The 19,285-nt window shown below is 40.3% G+C and overlaps 1 protein-coding gene across 2 annotated transcripts in view; it reads left to right on the top strand.

The window, feature by feature from the left end:
- The window catches only part of LOC111142547 (protein tyrosine phosphatase, receptor type M), a 769,091-nt gene that overhangs the window by 178,538 nt on the left and 571,268 nt on the right, over positions 1–19,285 (top strand). For both annotated transcript variants that reach the window (XM_022495809.1, XM_022495810.1), the window contains exon 2: positions 16,616–16,738. In XM_022495809.1, the coding sequence (XP_022351517.1) occupies positions 16,616–16,738 (123 nt within the window). The remainder of the gene's footprint in view (positions 1–16,615; positions 16,739–19,285) is intronic.

Here is a 19,285-nt window from a genome sequence, read left to right as displayed (position 1 = left end):
AGGTGGAGAAGACAGGGGCTGGGCTCCTCAGGAGGGGTGAGTGGGCACCACGGGAGCATCTGTTTCCAAGACAATTGCTACCATGAGAGGAAAGGAAAATGGCCGGAGCAGAGGATCTTACCTGCTTTCAGCCAGCAACACGATTACCCGGAAATGAACTAAAACTCAGAGCCCCAACCTTGCCCCCAGCAATTCTGATTCCATAGATCTAGGGCGGGGCTTAGGACCTGGGTTTGAAGAAATTAGCCGGTGATTCTGATACAGGTGGTCAGTGATCTGCCCTTTGAGTCAATGTGGAACTGTTCTCAAGAACTTCATCAACTCAAGGAATTATAAAATTTGCACGTATACACACTTGTTGCTAGAGGCAGATCATGGATAGCTCTGTTCAGATTCTCAAAAGGATCTATAAGCTCCCCAAGGTTTCAGGATCTCTGAGCTGGAAGGAAAGCTTATACAGAATGAGAACAATGCCACGGCAGGGATACTGGCGATCAGTAACCTTTAAAAAATGTTTTGTGGTACAGGGAAAGTTGGTATTTTCAGCAGCCCACCTGTAAGCACATGAGGGAAATGAAGGCTTGCCACCCGGTTTGTAAATTGGGATTTAAATTTGGATTAATATCTCAGTATCTAAAGAAAATACAATGTTTGGTTGATCCAGAAATTTAAGTTTATCTGTAATGGGCTTGACTTTTTTTTTTTTTTTTTTTTTTTGGAAAAAAATTTTTTTTCTGACCTAATTAAATCTTCTGGTTTCCCTTGGGTTTTATTTTTTAATTTTGAAGTTTGCAGTATATAAAGTTCAGTATAATGAAGGTTTTATTGAGAATTATTAGTAATGGGGCCATATTTTGGTCTCCCGTGGTTAAAGTCGTGTCTACATTTCCATGACAAACATCTTTCCAAAATTGTTGGAGCATATGAGAAAGAATTGATATTGACGCAACTTGGTTTTTACTCCCAACCCAAGAACTTTTGTTTCAGTCAGGTGTACAGCTGAAAAGTGCCTGCGTGTGCCTGTGTGGCTCACTTGGTTAGGCATGACCTGCTTTCGGCTTGGGTCATGATCCTAGGATCCTGGGATAGAGTCCTGAATTGGGCTCCCTGCTCCACGCAGAGCCTGCTTCTCTCTCTCCCTCTGCCTACAGTTCCCCCTGCTTGTGCTCTCTCTCTCTCTCAAATAAATAAATAAAATCTTTAAAAAAAAAAAAGGGGGGAACTGGTGCCTGCTCCCTCATTTTTTCTTAAACCAATGGTAAATTGGACATATGATTTGACCTGTCAAAATCACTGCTTCAAAAGGGACACAGTAAGTCTGGCAGAGGCCTCTGATCAGAGATGTGCTCCCCAGCGAAGGCTAAGGCCGGGCAACTCGCCGGTAACCCTGCTTATTCTTAGCAGTGGGACTTGTGTCCCAGTGTCCACATCTGATCATTGGCCTAAATATTAGAAAAATAAAGTTTGCCTGTGTAGTTTCCTCTAGGCAAATTCTTTCCCCATGAAGGGCTACTATTTCTTAATTCTAGTCAGTATTGTATTGATCCATAAGTGTTTATTTTCAATTCATGGGGTACCCAGCACTAGGTGAGATGTTGTTCGAGGTCAATGTCCAATATGACCAAGGCCCAACGATAAGCTTACTGAAAGAGTATCCCATAAGAAAGAGAGATCCAGGCCGTGTTTAATCAGATGTAAAATTACGCACTCAGATGTTTAAAAACAACTATATAGGGATATTTTGATGAACTAATCACAGTGACCATGGCTTATAACAATCCATCTGTATTAAAAAAAAATAATAATAATAGTAATAATAATAGTAATAAATTAAAAAATCTTCTAGAAAAGCAGAGATCTCTATTCTCTTATCTTTATATTACAGTTATCCCAATGAGCAGCTTCTGAAGCAAATAGAACTTATCCCAGATATATTATGAAGTCACCAAGTTTGATCTGATCTTTTTTTGGAGCTGCTCCCCATCAACTTTTCCTCTATTTAAATGCCCTTAAGTGAGCTCTATCAAGATAAGAACTATCTAACATCTCGTTATTTGTATGTGTGGATTATTTGCACGGCCCTGAATATGCTCTAAATAAATATTTTTACTGGAGTGGATGTGGTTGCAGGACTGGTCATATGCGTCTGCTTTCATAGTGTTTGTTTGAGTTTTAGATTTTGAGCCTCTCTCTCGTAGTGAAAAACATAAACTGATTCAGATGCTTTTAGACATGAGTGAGCAGCTTCTGAGGGCTGGGGCGGGTTGAGAAGAGTCCTACTGATCTTCTATGAGATATTCCTAAATCCTTTTGGCAAAGAGGATGTGAATCATTTTGGGGTTGAACGGGATGGCAACCATCACCCCAAATCAGTTCCAGCCCACACGGATTTGACTTCAGTCCTGTGAAGTTGTGCTCTCTGCTCTCTGAGGCAGGAACCTGGCCAGCCACCCCAGGGATGTTCCTGTCTTTTTACCTCTCTCTTCACCACCTCTGCCTTCTCTTCTCTCTTTACAGTTGAGCTCTGCTATCCTTTCTGCTTGTATTATTTAACATTATTTTTCTTAGTTTTTAATATTAGGATCAGACCAGACCCTTCCAAACCATACACCTGGAGACACACCAACAGATTTTCTCCTCTGTCATGTTCTGGATAAAGAAGTATTGCATTTATGAGAAGAGAGAGAAAAATCATAGACTGTATACTTTAAGAATGGAAATCTTAGAGATCATCTAGATCTGAAGTTGTCAAATATTGTTAAGTGTTAACTTTTTAGGGTACACTTCTTTTATTGTCCGTGGAACAGTAATATTTAAATGACTATTGAATGTATGAGGTTGAAGCAGGGTTTTAGGAGGGCCTGACGTAGGCTCACCTTCACAGTCTAAGGGAGCCCAGGGGTTCTGAGCATCACACTGAAAGAACAGTGGTCTAGTTTATGCTATTTTTTAAAAACTTTTTAAAATATTTTATTTATTTATGACAGATGTAGAGCACAAGTAGGCAGAACAGCAGGCAGAGGGAGAAGCAGGCTCCCTGCTGAGCAGAGAGCCCAATGTAGGACTTGATCCCAGGACCCTGCAATCATGACCTGCGCCAAAGGCAGACACTTAACCGACTGAGCCACTCAGGTGTCCCTATGCTATTTTATGTAGATCAGACACTAAGGAGCAGAAAGGAAAGGAAGCCAACAGTTACCTATTTACTAGACAGAAGGTAAGCAGGGTAGGGAAGTGGATAAGTTGGTAGGCAGGCAAACAGACAAAATAAATGTGTCTGTAAACACAGACATAGGGCGCCTGGGTGGCTCAGTTGGTTAAGTGTCTGCCTTCGGCTCAGGTCATGATCCTGGGGTCCTGGGATCGAGTCCTGCATCGGGCTCCCTGCTCAGCAGGGAGCCTGCTTCTTCCTCTCCCTGTGCCCCTCCCCCTGCTTGTACTCTCTCTCTCTCTGTGTCAAATAAACAAATAAAATCTTTTAAAAAAATAAACACACACATATGTACACAAAGTTTAATTCTTACATTATTCTAGAAGGTAGGTGGTTTTACAGATGAATATGTCAGGAGAGCTTGTAAATGGATAGGGTTGAGACTTACCTCGGGTCTTTTTGGTGGCTTATCTGCATTCTGGTCACTGTATCTCCACATGGCCAGTTGGTTGCCTTGCCCAAAGCCACATGCAGGCAGGAGCAGGACTAGGACCCAGAAATTCTGCTTCCTCAACCAGGGTTGTTCCCTTAGACTACTCCTTCTCTTTAGCCAGTGGCAAAATAATCCCTACTAAAAAGGGAAATAGAATACTGAGTAAATGCTCATTTATAAAAAGTAGGATGCTTCAGTTGTGTTGACCTTGAGAAGGGTTAATATTCTTAGTTCCCTATATTTTAGCAACTAATTGTTCATGTACAATGACTGGAAGGAAAGCTGATTCACAGCCATTTTTACATTATGTAAGTATTGTTCTTTGCTTAGAGAACACAGCTTCCTTGTTTAAAAAATTACACAATGAGCTGTTTTACTTCAAAGTTTATTTTCTTTATGGCTCCCAAATGGAAGTTCGATATTGATTACTTATTCACTACTTTTACATTTCATGAAGGTGAAAGATATGTATCATGTAACCATTAGTATTCTTTTTATGTTTGAGACATAAAATCAAAACAACCAGAGTTCCAGTGTGATACACAGAAAATCCGTACGCGTTTTGTTGACTTATGCTGAGGTTTGCCAAATAACAGCCTTATTATGCAGATTCTTAGAATAACAGGCCATGGATATTTTAGATTCTCACATCTAGTTGCTGACTCTCTGGTTTTCTTTTTTTCTGGACCATTTAGGGACAGGAGGCCTTCAGGATGAGTTTTGGATCTTTCTCTTGGCTCCTACAGCAGTTTTCATTATTTCCCCTTTTTAAACAACTTCCTCCCCCCCACCCACCCAGGTTGACTTCCCTGAAGACAAGGGTTTCTTTTTTGTTTTCCACGTATTTTTTTGAACCCCCTCTCACTTCCTCCCCTCCTGTGCCTGGCATTTGGATCTACCATTAAGAGGAATTGGGCAGACAGAGAAGAGGGGAAGAAGGAGAGAAAGAGATGCCATGAATCAGATAAAAAAGCAAAGAAAGAACTCTAGAATCAGGATTTCTTCCTCTTCTAGTATAGTCAGAGTACTGAGTGAGTAGAATCTATTAGTATTTTTTTCCCTCATTTTTTTCCCCTTCTAATAAAGATAGAACAGTAAGTAGTTTTTGCATTTACCTTTGTTATAGAAAACTTCACAAAACTCCATTAAATCCAGCAGGTATTTAATGAGTAACTGGCACCTCTGTAGGACTGAGGATACAGAGGGGAAGAGAACATTGGCCAGGCCACGGAGCTCAGGGTACAGTGGAGAAAACAAATGTGCCTACAATCATTTTGCTGTATGGGGTGATAAGGACACCTAGAAGACCTATATATTTTACAGTGATAGTACATAGAAAGGAGGGATTGATTTTATCTGTGAAGAGGAATTAGGAATGGGTATCCAGGAGAGGTAGCATCTGAGCTGGCATTCGAAGAGTGAGCAGACTCAGGGGTGGGTTGTGGCATGATGTGTGCAAACATGCAGCATGTGGGCAACACCGTCCTTGGAGTGAATCTACAGATAGTCAGGAACTACTGGAGTGTACTCTTACAAGGAAATGGTGGCAAGAAATCAAGATAAAGAAGTTGACAAGGTTCATATGTCACATGATGACATTTGAATATTATCCCATGGGCAGTGAGTAGTCCACGAATAGTTGTAAGTAGGGATAGACCATTTCTAGTTAAGTGTTTTATAAAAGGTCAGCTTGCTGGTCGTGTGCAGGATATAGTGGACAGAGCAAAGTCTAAATGTGATGGGTCAAAGTCAGTGGGGACATGAGCTGAAATTCAAGTTGTGTTATGGTGGGAGTAGTGGGAATGGCAGGAAAAACATCTGAGAAGGTGTTTGAGGGGTAAGGTGTTGGGCAGAGAGGTGGTTGACCCAAAGGTTTTTGGCTTGAGCCTCTGGTTTGTGGTGCCATCAGCCACCATAGGCAGTAACCACAAAGAGGTGTCTGTCACTTTAATTTCATATTTCAGGTAGCATACACCTAACATGGCTATAGCTTTCTTTGATGTTCATCATCTTCTAACAGCGAGTATGTTTTCACATACCCCACCAAGTTCAACCTGCACCATTTTCCTAGGAAATAGGTAGTAAATTGTACAAAAGAGTCCTGTCTTCTGTAGGACATAAATACTCAGGGATTTGCCTAAGGTCAGAATTGCCCTCCCCCCACCAATTCCTTTCAGGTACTTTCGAGTTGAAGACCAGTGTACTGTTTCTCAGTAAGCCCAACACAGCCACTTCCCAACTGTTGGCACTGGAATAGATGATGTTTCCTCATTTGAGTACCATATTGGTAGGAGACTTTGGAACCATGTTGTATACAAAAATTGCTCATCTTTGGACACGAGAATTATACCGAACCCATTGTATTGTGTACTCTAAGAAAGGCACAAGGGATAAAGGAAGATGACTGATGGGTGGGGTGGGGATCCGCCCCATTTCCTGTTTCTCACTTCCAGATCATTGGGTCATATAAGCGTTAGGCTCTTGAACTAAACGGAAGACTTCTGTATTATAACCACCCCCCCCCATTTTCATCATTGAAATCATGTACATTTATCACTCCTGTGATGTGAGCCTTGCAACTCCCCTTTTCCTACAGAGAGCAAGACACACGGTCTGTGACTTGCCCTGAGATAGAATAGGTAGTTGACAGATCTAGGACTTCATGTATCCTGGGTCTCAGATTCCAATTAAACAGAGTCAGTCTTACAAGTTAACAATTTTTGTTGTAGAATCATTACTCCTAATGATAGGAAATTGGAACAAATGCTTTACCAAGAGGATATAGGAAATTATATTTACTTTTTCCTTATAATTTGATTCTACCCAATGAGTGTGATGTGTAGAAAAAAATGTTCATTGAGGGAAATACATTTAGTGGAGTTTAGGTTAATAAGCACCCAGTGGAAAAAAAAAAAAAAAAGCAATTGGCCACCGGTTTGAAGCTGAAAAGCATGGCTCAGCTGTCCTGCCTATTGGTGAATTCAGGAATTTATGTTACCGGCTTTCCCAGATAATGATTTTGTGCTAATAAAATCACGGAGAGATGGATTTGTAAATCACGCTAAACTGGCAGGAGCACTACAGGGCATAAAATGAAATTCTGTTTTTTTATTAATTTCCTGGGTTTCTCTGACCAACAACCAGGATCATTTTCTACTTAGGATACCTACTTTGTTGAGCAGTTCTACTTAGGAGAAAAATGGCAGATGGGGGGTTTCTTAGCATGAAATTCGAGCACAGAATTCAACACTTTGATCAAGCAGGGTTATTCTTTTGCCCTTAGTAACCTGAGAGATATTTATGACTAAAAGGAGTTATTTAGAGCCGTGATCTCCAAAAGGCTACCTCCGTACCCCCTTTGAGGTATATAGTACACTCCCTCGGTGCATGGAAGAAAATATCTGAACTTCAATTTATATTTACTTTATAGTTTGCACTTGAAAAGGTCAGCTGTCTGTGTCTATAATAATCTGCACTATATAGTTTATAAATAAGTAAACATAGGATGGTTGTGCCTTTTTCAAAAACTGATCATAACTTCTTAAAAATGTTTGAAGCCACTGATCTGGAGCACTTTTCCAAAATTGGGTCAATGATTAGATTATTCTGGGATTTTTTTTTTTTTTTTTTTTTTTAAAGGCACCGATTCCCAGGGCTGCTCCCAGAAGAGTCTGGTTAAATAGGTCGGTCTGGAACAGTGGTTATCATAACTTAGTAGGCATGAGAGTTTCCTGGAGGTCTGGCTTGTTTAAACACAAGACCCCACCCCTGAGTTTCTCATATAGGAGGTTGGGGGTGGGGCCCAGGAATTTGCATGTCCAGCAAGATTCCCAGGTGATGCTTGCTGGTCCAAGAATCCGCTCTGAGAACCACTGCTCCATGGTGGAAGCCAGGACACAGGCAGCTCCGAAGATGAAGTGATAAATGCTTATCTAGATGCGACCGTCTTCCCCTCTAGACAGTTCTTGGAGATAGTCTATCATTTTGTTTTCCTTTTTTATTCCTGTTGCTGTGATCGAGGCAGACAACTGTTTTTCACACTGTCATTTTCAATATTGGTGTGGACAGTAAGAGGACCAGTGTTAGATTCAGGAAGACTCAAATTTACAGAGAGTTTGTATGAGTGGCTTAATGAATCCTTTAGCAATTCTATAAGGTATTTATTTGTCAGTGGAAAACTGGGGCATGTCCGTTATGATTTGGATGCATCTGTATTTGCAAATAGAAATGACACTGTTACCCACTGGAAAAAAAAAAGATTTTAAGGTCAATAAAAATGTGTGGTTGTTTGTTGTAATCAGGCCTTTAAAAAAAAATTAGGAATCAATAGATCGATACAAAATGAAATATGCAGGGCCTCCTGGGTGACTCAGTGGCTTAAGCCTCTGCCTTCAGCTCAGGTCATGATCCCAGGGTCCTGGGATCAAGCCCCACATCAGGCTCTCTGCTCAGCAGGGAGCCTGATTTCCCCCTCTCTCTCTGCCTGCTTCTCTGCCTACTTGCGATCTCTCTTTCTCTCTGTCAAATAAATAAATAAAATCTTTTAAAAAATGAAATATGCAGTAAGTATAATAAGCCATAGAAACTTTAAGAACAAGACCACTCATTTCCTTTGACTTAATATAAAATATATCCATCGGCAAATAGCACGTTTTACAATAGAGCATAGCATTAGCCATTTAAATGCCTGTGCAATGTGTAAAAACCGCTTGCTAGATTAAATTATGTAGAAGAGCATTTCTATAATGCTTAGTGTCTGATTCACTCACCATCACCGGGGCACTCAAAGTTTAAGAGGCTTTATATACTTGCATTGTTTGGCAGGCAATTAAACGTAGATGTCACTGGGATTGATTTATAAGAAGAAAGCAGTGGCTTTGCTATGTTGGTGTAGGTTTTTTTTAATGCTTAAAACAATTGTGTATATTATAGCTCACTTTCTGCTTATAGTTTGAAATGTATTAATTTATAGCCATTTATCTGACAGTTTTAATTTGAAATAAGTGGAAAAGACCTGAGGTTACACACATTTTAGGATAATAGAACATAGAACATTAATTTTTTTGTGGGGTACTTGAGCATTCATTTTTGATTTGCCCTCTCTGTAGAGAGACCTATTTAATACTTTATGCATTTAGTAAAGGCTGCCTTAAATGGGGTCATTCTGTATTTAGAACAAATGAGAAAAATGTTCCAGAAATCTCCTCAAGGAATATCCCCGTCTTTTCACAAAATAACTTTAAATGGACTGTAATTATAACAAGACAAACTTCATTGCTAGAGTGTATGTCAATTTAACCTGTTAAAGGCAGAGCAATTCAAAATGTATATGTATCTTATAAGTCAGTTTATGAAATTAACATTTGATCGTCTGCCACTGGCTTCTTAGAAACAGCACTTTGAAGAGCTTATTTGCAAAGCAATTCAGGCAACAGTCATTATATAAATATTACACATGGTTGTTTACTTTATAGAGGTACATTCAGGGTAAAAATATGCAGACTGGAAAGAGTATGAACTTTGCACTCAGACCTTGGGTGAACTTCTAGCTCTACCTTTAACTCCCTGTGGCTTTGGGCAAGATATTTGACCATTCCACACTCCCATTTGTAAAAACAGGGGTGTGCTGATGAATTTCTAGTCAGAAGACAGAAATCACACAGTAATTAGAACAGGGAGAGTTTCATTTAAAGAATAATTAGGGCGCCTGGGTGGCTTAGTTGGTTAGGCAATTGCCTTTGGCTCATGATCCGAGAGTCCTGAGATCGAGTCCTGCATCGGCTCCCAGCTCCATGGGGAGTCAGCTTCTCCCTCTGACCTTCTCTCCTCTCATGAGGTTGGCTAGCACAGAGTAAAGAGAGCTCTAAGAACAAAGGAATAGCAAACAGGAGAAGCCGGCACTGCTCCAGAGAAGAAAGGGTCCATGGAGGAGATCGGTCTAGAGCTGAGATCCAGGGCTCAGTGGATGGCAGGCAAGTCACTGTGGGACCACACGATGGAACTCTGAGGAAATGTGTCTTCTAGTGTAGCAGGGGAAGCTGTTCATGGGAGGCTTGTCTCTGACGGGCACTCCACTACAAAATTGCTCAGGGGGTCCTGGTGTAAGCCACTCTCTCTGGGGTGCTGCCCACTACCATGCCCCTGTCAAGCTGGGCACTGGGAAGCCTCCTGCATTGTGGGTCTGGAGAAACCCTGTGGGCTGAGGAGCCTTCCAGGGAGCCCTTCGAGACTACCCCTCCCTCCCACAGCGCTTCTCCAGAACCCTCTACTGTTAAAGCTTACTGTCTTGCCCCCTGGGACAGGAAACATAATTAGAGGACTTGGATACAGTTCTGCAGAGCAAGCAAGGAAAAGGGAATTTAGAGCTGAGAGGTAATGCATTGAGAGCTGTCATAAAGGATATCAGTGCTTGCCTTTAGGGTTTTTAAGATCAAATAATACATGTAAACATATGCATGGTTGGGCGCCTGGGTGGCTCAGTGGTTTAGGCCTCTGCCTTCGGCTCAGGTCATGATCTCAGGGTCCTGGGATCGAGTCCCACATCGGGCTCTCTGCTCAGCAGGGAGCCTGCTCCCCTCTCTCTCTCTCTCTGCCTGCCTCTCTACCTACTTATGATCTCTCTCTGTCAAATAAACAAATAAAATCTTAAAAAAAAAAAAAACCATATGCATGGTTTTGTTATGTAACAGTTTCTTTGAATTGAGAGGAAAGTCTCATACTGGTTGTGAAGAGTAAGTGAAATAATGCCTGTATGTTGCCTTCAGCAGAATTTGGCCAGCACACGGCAGATGTCCACAGAGAGGTAGCTGTTAATACCAGAGAACTTTCTAGATCACAGGTTGTCCTCTGCCTGCCCTAATAAGGTTCTCACATACTAGTGTTGATTAGTAACTTCAAGACATATAAACAGTCCCAGGTAATGGTTCTCATTCCCAAACCTTAAAGACCTCAGGTAGCAACATTTGAAGGGTCCTGAAGTCAGTTTAGTGGGTAGGATTTTCCAAAACCAAATAGAACAGAGATTAACAATATCATTGTATCTCAGGAGAGATGAATTTTGTTTATAAAATGTACATGTACATGTGCTGGGTCAGCATGTCATGACCCTCATGGGTCACAATGTATAGAATTGTTGAATCATTATATTGTACACCTGAAACTAATATAATACTTAATGTTAATTATACTTCAGTAATAAAATGATAAAAGTAAATAAAATAAAATACTGCTCTAACCCTTGCAGTTTGTTTTCCATTGTTTGCTCTCCAGGCCTGATGCTTCATTATGACATAGAATAATCATATGAAGGATCCTATAAGGTTTCCTTGGGGAAAAAGTATACCATCCTCTCCTTTATAGCTTCTCTCTTAATGATATAATACTATTCTTGGTTCTACTGAATAATTCTCTGCTATGCCAGAGAAAGGAGAAAGATAAATTCTCTTCAATGTGCAGATGACAGTATTTTATTTTCATAAATCAAGAATGACCTTTATAGACAACTAGCCTTGCTATCTAATTATTGCCAAAAAAAAAAGCGTTCAACTTTTCTAAAGCAAAAGCCATAATTTGTGGAGACCTAATTAACATTTAACCAGCTTAGTTTTCAACCATAATAGAAAATGAACACATTCACTGATTTTGTCACATTTGTAGCTTATTCTTGTTGAAATACACAAGGACAGGGCTGTATGTTTTGTGGGGCTATATTGAGATTGCTTTCATTGTTCAAGTGGATATTTAAACTTTTTTTTTTTTAAAGATTTTATTTATTTATTTGCCAGACAGAGATCACAAGTAGGCAGAGAGGCAAGCAGAGAGAGAGGAGGAAGGAGGCTTCCCACTGAGCAGAGAGCCCGTTGCGGGGCTCGATACCAGAACCCTGGAATCATGACCTGAGCTGAAGGCAGAGGCTTTAACCCACTGAGCCACCCAGGCACCCCCATTAAACTTTTTTTATTAAAGATTTTTATTTGAGAGAGAGAGAGAGAGAGTGCACAAGTGGGGGGAGGGAGAGGGAGAAGCAGATGAGTAGGGAGCCTGATGCAGGGCTTGATCTTAGGACCCCAGGATCATGACCTGAGCTGGAGGCAGACGCTTAACTGACTGAGCCACCCAGGCACCTCCACATTATACTTCTTTTAAAAAAATTCCAGCCAAAATTGTTGTAGCCAAATTCTGCATAGAATCTTGGGGAATTCATTACCCATTTTTCTAAAAAGCATTTATTGAGTGCCTACAATATACCAGTTCTAGAGAGTACCAAGATGACTAAGATAGAGTTATAAAGTTATAAAAAAAAAAGTTATTTTTTTCGGCAGAATTCCTACCCTATCTATAGGCTTTCATGCACCTGTTTTTTTTTTTTTTTTTAAACTCTGCAATTTTTGTGAGAAAAAAAATCAGGCCTGATGCCATTTCATCTGATTTCTTTTTAAAGATTTATTTATTTATTTTAGAAAGAGGGAGAGAGAGAATGAGAGGGAGGGGCTGGGGGAGAAGGAGAGAGAATATCCAACAGCCATTTCATCTGTTTTCTTAAGTACATGGCTCTATACATGAGTCATAGCACAGACTAGTTGCAATTTTCAGTTGGGAAGTAAGTACACAAACTCATGGTAACCCATTAAGACTTTGTCAAGAGAAAGAATAATCATAAAGACCATTTTAAAGGATATTATAACTTTAATCCTAGAATGCACTGAACTCCAAAAAATCAAGTTTACTGAATGAAAGTCTGGGGACACGCTCTCCTAACGTGTTACTAAATCGACCCTAAGACCCATTTTATTCTGGTAGATGTTTTTGAGAAGTCTTCGTTAATTTACGTTGTTTGCTTCTTACCAGGGAGGACAGTTCTCTCTGGATTTCGGATGAGGTGTGCTCAAGTTTCTTTTGAGTTTTCGGCTTGGGAGACACCATCACAGAGTGTTAAGAATGTGGGCTCTCGAGACGAGATGCCTGGGTTCAAATCTCTGCTTCACGACCTTCCAGCTTTGAGACCTGTATGAGCTGTATAACCAACTTCCTGTGGCTCAGTTTCTGTATATGTGACATGAGGATCATAGTCTCTACCTTATAGGTTGGGAATGAGGATTTAAAGGAGCCCTTAGCCATCAAGCCCTTATCACACTCAGCCCCTGTTATTAGTTTTGGTACTAACATCATAGTCTCATAGATACTGTGAACTGTGTAATCAGTGAGAACTCTGTGGCTAACTGCCAGTAAATGAGGCTAGTGACAGTTTTTTAATTACCTGGCAGTGGTGGTGGAGTCCTAGGCGTATTGCTGGTGTAATCTTCTATTCCTTTTTCCTTTGCTTTACTTCCCTGGCTTTTGCACTTTTATTTTCCTTTGCTTCTGTTAATTTAGTGTTTATGTCATGGTGTTGCACTGCCTATCTGGGAGCAAGCCATGCTGTCATCAGTCTTGTATAGAAATCATCACTATTGTCTATTACCTGAATATTTGACATCCGGGGACATACTATTTTGGCACAATTCCTCACTCTTCACCCAGCACATTTGTGTGGGGTATTCAAATTCACTACAGAAAAGTCTTTCCCAACGTCTGATGAAGGCACAAGCACACATGTGTTAGTGTGTAACTGTATGTGTGTGGGGGGGGAGGGGAGGAGGCGGCAGCGAGGGGAAACAGGAGGAAGAGAAGGAATGTGGATGGCGAAGACTGCCCATCCCACCTAGCTGGCTTCACCTCTCCTCCATCTTGTGCGTGACTCTTGGTTTAATACCGATTCCCCTCCACAGAAGAGACATCATTTAATTTGATTTGATGGAGGAATATAGTCCAGCCATGAGCTGTGGGGCAGCAGTCCAACTAAGACAATTTGGGAGAAACCTTGGCCAAGTGTATTGCTGACCACGTCGCCGTATGTTCCTGTACAAAAGCTGTGTTATTCTGAAAATCAAGGAGGTTTATTTTTGGAAGTGCTTCATTTTACTGCGTTTTAGGGGACTAGGCTTCCTTGTCACTTTCTTCATTGACCCCACAATATTTACTTAAGAAGCCTCACAGCCCTCTGTTCTTTGCTCCTACATGGCTCCATAGAGGAACCTACAGGAGTGTCCCAGTGTCAGTGCTCACGATGCTTCACCTTCTTGTGACACACATTTTTAAATTTTCCAATTATGTATCCCAGTTATTTGCAATGAAATGAACCCAGGAGGGTAATTGTTGTAAGAAGGATTTCAGAACTAATAATAACTGATACTGGTTGAACATGGCTAACACACTGTGATACACTAACTTTACATTTGCTATCTAATTGAATTGTCAGAAATACTACGTGAGGAATGGTTTATCTCCATTTTATAGCTGGAGAAACTGGGACTCAGAGAACCAAAGCAATCTGTCTACAGTCACAAAACTAGCTGTGGAAGACTAGGGATGTGCCAAATGTTGGACCCTGTCCACTTCACCACTGCACAAAGCTGCCTTGAAAACCAAAGTTTAATCATTCTCCCTTTAATTGGTTATTTTAATTCAGATGTAAACACATTAATTTCATCTCATTTTAGCTCAATAAACCAACTTTGCTATTTTTAGGGTCTCACGTCTGTTGGATGAAGGCCAGTGGTGGCTCGGAAAATTGGTGTGCAGGGGGGTATATCTTTCAGCAATAGGAAATTCATAGTCTATCCCATTTTCCAGTGGTTTGATAATCCTACATGGGTCCAGAAAGAACCGTGTCATACATTTTATGTGTCCTTTCAAGTGATAAAAATAGCTTTATGTAATGGGAAATTATATCTTGGCACCAGCATTGTGTTAGCCTTTGGGGTTTGCTGTCAGCCATTCCTGCTTTTGCCTTTATGTTTGGTTATATCTTCAGTGCCAGTGGTTGTTTTGTAAACCAGATCTTATTTAACCAGCATTGAGTTGTTCTGTGGTTGCCTATAGTGATTTTTCACTGTTTAAGATTGCTCTGCAAGACTTTCATCAAAGTGCTATCTAGGTTTCCAGTGGGGAGGGGGGCAATTTTCTCTCAAAATTCATGGTGGTTTCTTTCTGTCTGAATATTATTAGTGCTACTGCTGTTTGAGCCCATTCCTCCTGTACTGATACTATCTTCTATGTCAGAATTAGGGTTTGCAACCAACGGGAAATAGTTCCCATTGATGTTTGCATAGTCTTCTAACATTCCTCACCCCAAATTGGAAAGTTGTTAGTCTTATGTGCTCTTAAACAAATCTACTTTGTTTCTGAACTTGTTGAAGCTGAGTAGGAGGGAAGTATAAATTACCAGTTGTTGTCAAGGTGAAATATTGAGTTAGTGCTATATCTTTGTAATGAGTTTCTGCTCTCAGTGGAATGTTTAATTGATCAGTTCTGTTAAAGTGTTACAGAAGATGGTGTCCAGGGTCACTAATTTCACCATCACGCCTGGAGCTAACAACTGAGACAGAGCTAGGAAGCTGGGAGAGACCTTCTAAACTGGTCTGAGGTCCCTTGACTCTGCCCTATTTAAAATTTTTTTTAAATCAGCGATTCGGAGGCAGACGGAGAATGTGTGCTCATCAAACTGTCAGATAACCCTAAGTCTAGGTAGGGTGACTAACACCCAAATGATAAAATCTGGATTCCAGAAGCTCTCAACAGGCTAGTGTAATGCATGGAAAACAATGAAATGGGGTTTAGTAAGGATCCATGTATAGCCCTGTGTTCATTTGTTCACAGGTAGAGCTAAGATAAATGCATATACATTTGAAGAAGCAGAGTTTGGGCCTTTTTAAAGGGGGGAATTGTCTACAAGGCAGGGATGCATTCCTAAATTTTCAGAACGCCTCACCTTTTCAAAGCTGTCTAGCTGTCTCGAAGATTGTAGATTTTATGTAAGCATTGGGATGGAAGCTGGTCCAGGTGACCTCTAACACTTGTCTCTACCTCTGAGTTTGTACAATTGCTATTTTATTTTTTTTCTTGCTGCCTGTGCATACACTATAGACACAGTGCAATAATATTCTTATTTTTGGATTTTCTTGACCAGAACCCTTGATTGTCATCATTGGAAAGTAATTATAATTAATAGTTTTAATTAACATAAGTAATAACATTATATAATGCATATCAGAATTTTAATAATAATATGATCAGTATAATCACTCCCTTTCACAATGTGAAATATTGGTGAAAAGATTTAATACTGTAATAACTCAAAGTAATAAGAGATATTTAAGAGGATGTGGGTAGGACTTAAAATCGTCAATGTGCCCCAGGATGCTGAAACAGCTGAATTGTTTTGTGAAACTGCATCTTCTTTTATTCTTTGTTTCTTTAAGTAGCTTCATTTCTAGCACCAGAATTAAGCAGATGTTTGCATGGTTAGCTTTGAATTTATTCTTGCCTTTAAAAATTGTGTGGGCTATACACAAATTTATAATCTCTTAATATCAAGACTCAAATCTTCAAAGTATTAAAGTGAAAGTTGATTTTATCTTAGATTAAGAATAATTCTTAGAAAAATATTTTGCAAGCTATGTTCATGGTCTCTACTGCATTTTTCTCCCTGACATTGCGCCAGTGTTATGGTGAAAGCATTTCTCCTTTAATTTTTTGGACACATTATTGTGTTTTTCTATTGAAAACATGTTGAATACCTAGGGTAATCCCATTAAAGTTTTGAACATAAGATCAGTTATTCCAAATTCCTGCAAATCTGGAAAATATGAATTATAAATTTGCTTAGGTCTACTTTCATTTGGATTATACACACATCGGATTCTTTGGAGGAGCAGTGTAGCATAACAGTATGGCAAGGCATGGTTAAGACTCAGCTTGGTTAGCACTTAGCATTTAGGGTACAGTAGGGTCAAGATCCATGGTACCTGGACACAAAGGTCAAATCAAATTCAACGTGGTATCAAGTAGGTTTACAGTTACCAGCAATCATCGTAGCTTCTTCCAGAGGTCTGTTCTTTGCTTACATTACTTTTCATTCTTTTGCATTTTAGGTGGTTGCCTTTTTGATGAGCCATATAGCACCTGTGGATATAGTCAGGCTGAAGATGATGACTTCAACTGGGAGCAGGTGAACACCTTGACCAAACCAACTTCTGATCCATGGATGCCATCAGGTTTGCTTGTAGTTTTAAAGTTTCTTTCTAAAATCAAAGCTTCCCTAGAGTCTGAATCACAGTAAATATTTATTGGGCATTGGCTGAATGAATGAGGGTGTTGGTCTTTGAGTGTGACAGCCCAAGGTGGTTAACTAGTGGGAATAGCACAATTAAGGGACTGGTTACAAAGTACAAAGAGTTCACCCTTGTATCTCTTCCTTTAAAGTCTAATTAAAGTGTATTTCCTTTATCTTTGGGCACACCTGAGCTAGATTAATGGGCATTCCCCAGTTGATCCTTTCCCAAGCAGCAGATATGGGAAATAGATGGATGTCTCTTCTGGCAAATGTGTCTAGTAGGTGGAACTCTAGCTGGGGAATCCAAATAACAAAGCCTCCATTACAAATGGGAGACCTTGGAGAATAACTTTAACCTTGTCAGCCTCCGGGGTCCACTTGGCACCAAAGAGAAAATGGCGATGCATGCATGTGGATACTTCTTTTTCTGTAGAAGTCCTTAATAAATTCTCTGATGAGTGAAAGATGTTCGTTCCATTGAACACCAGCAAGAATTCTACTTATTTTGAAGGAAGAGTGGGAAGGTGGTGACAATTGAGCATTAATCACATTGGAACTTGGTCAGGTCATTTTAATGGACACCCTTTGCAGGTGGTGGTGTTGGACAGCACTCTAAGAGTTTAGATTTGCTAATTCATGTTACAAACGGGTGACATTGTGCCCTAGACAGGATTCAAACAGCAAAACATTATTCTGATTTAGTTTTTAAATAAGACACATTTTTTGCACTTTTTTGTAACTTTTTTGTTCTTTGTTAATGCACACGAATGTAGCAATAATTGCATTTAGCAAGTCATCTTGTAAAGGTAGCTTTTAAGTAGGAGGTAGAGTTCAATGTCATTCTTCACTAAGCTTTAACAGTTATCATGCCCCCCATGTTCTCTCCCTCTCCTTCCCACATTTATCTCCTTAGGACTTCGAAGAAGGAAAACTGAGCTCCTTGGCACTGTAGCTTTGCTGGACTTCAGACGTTTCTAGCTTTTAGTTATTTCCCCTCAGCTGACATTCTTCTGTATGTGTGTGTGGTTTTGAATACGACTTGTGCTTGAATCAGTGGTATTTTCGTTGTTCTTACAAATTCCAGCTCTTTGCTTTCATGCTTGCCAGGGAGTGGGGACAAAGAAGGGGAGCATGGCAGAGCTCACTGATGCAGAGCTGTCCTTCCCCAAGTAGGCTTCTCACCCCAAAAGGCCTTTTGGGTGTTGCCTGTTCTCTCTTGGGGATCTAGCCTGTGTCCAGAAAGGCTGGGGATGGCTGTGGCCATGATGGTGGGGAGGGTGCCCATGTTTAGTCGTGGGACAGCTCTCCACGAGAGAGCTCTCAGGCTTTTCTTATTATCTTCTAGTCTGGGTAAAGTAAAAAAAAAAAAAGAAAGTTGTAATTTTTCACATTAAGTAGTAGATTTAATTACTGTGGTCCTTTAGGTTGAAGATTATCTTAGAAAAACTGACTTTTACAAAGGAGCCCCAATATTGCAGTATCATTTTCAGCGTTCATGGTTCCATTGTTGTCACATGATGACCTACCTTCCTCTATTAAGGAGGGGGAGGTATCATTTTTTAACACCACCTCATCCTTTCTTTCTTTCTGATTTCCCATAATCGCATCTCACACAAAATTGTCCATGTTCGGAATATAGAAAAGATGGTTTCCTAGCAGAGGCCATTATAAAAATGGTAATAAAGATCAAAGACCAGTTGTATCCTGGAACAGTCGGTTGGGTAAATGAAAGAACAAAGAGGAAACAACTTTGCAGCATCTGGCTTTTGAAGGCTTTTCTGCCTTTGGAAGAATGAAGTGGGGGCATTTAAACATTTTGTTTGAATCTACTCTACTTCTGTTGACTAATGGAATAGGTGGCGATTAATATCAGGCCTTTGTAACTTCAGGTCTCCGAATGTTGTATCTTCCAACATGTTTCTCAGTTTCATCTGATTTTTGGTAGTTACAAAAGGTGTGCCCTCAACCCTGGCCTTCAAATAGGGTACAAGTCACTGTGGGGATGTGCGGGTGGTTGGATGTCAGCAGGTCTGGAGGGAGTTGGGGCAAGACTAGCAGTCCAGTTCCTCTTTCCTCCGACGATGTCAGCGGGCATCAGTCCAGATGAGGTTTCTGAAAATTGGTAGTTGTTCCATCAGCCTTAATTTCTCCCATAACAAAGAACTGCCAATAATGTTATTTTTTTCCCATTCTTATTCATTAAACAAACTTTAGCCATTCAAAAATTCCTCTGAGCCCTACTATATGCTAATCATGATACTGATTACTGTGGGGGGGGTGAAAGTTTATAAAAAATGAATCTCTCTACGAACTTATGTACTTGTGAAAGAGAGTTACAAAAAATACAACCAGTGAACATTCTAAATCCTATATTAATTATTAAGTGTTGCATAGACTGGCAGTGTTTTAAGAGCAGCAGCTCCTGTGTTATTAAGGATATGGACTGGTGCTCAGCTGACCTTTCCACCTATAGTCAGAAGTTAAATTC

The sequence above is a fragment of the Enhydra lutris genome, unplaced genomic scaffold (genome assembly GCF_002288905.1).
Source record: "Enhydra lutris kenyoni isolate GAN:26980312 unplaced genomic scaffold, ASM228890v2 scaffoldscaffold8, whole genome shotgun sequence".
NCBI lineage: Eukaryota > Metazoa > Chordata > Mammalia > Carnivora > Mustelidae > Enhydra > Enhydra lutris.
This window is presented reverse-complemented; position numbering and strand designations above follow the sequence as displayed.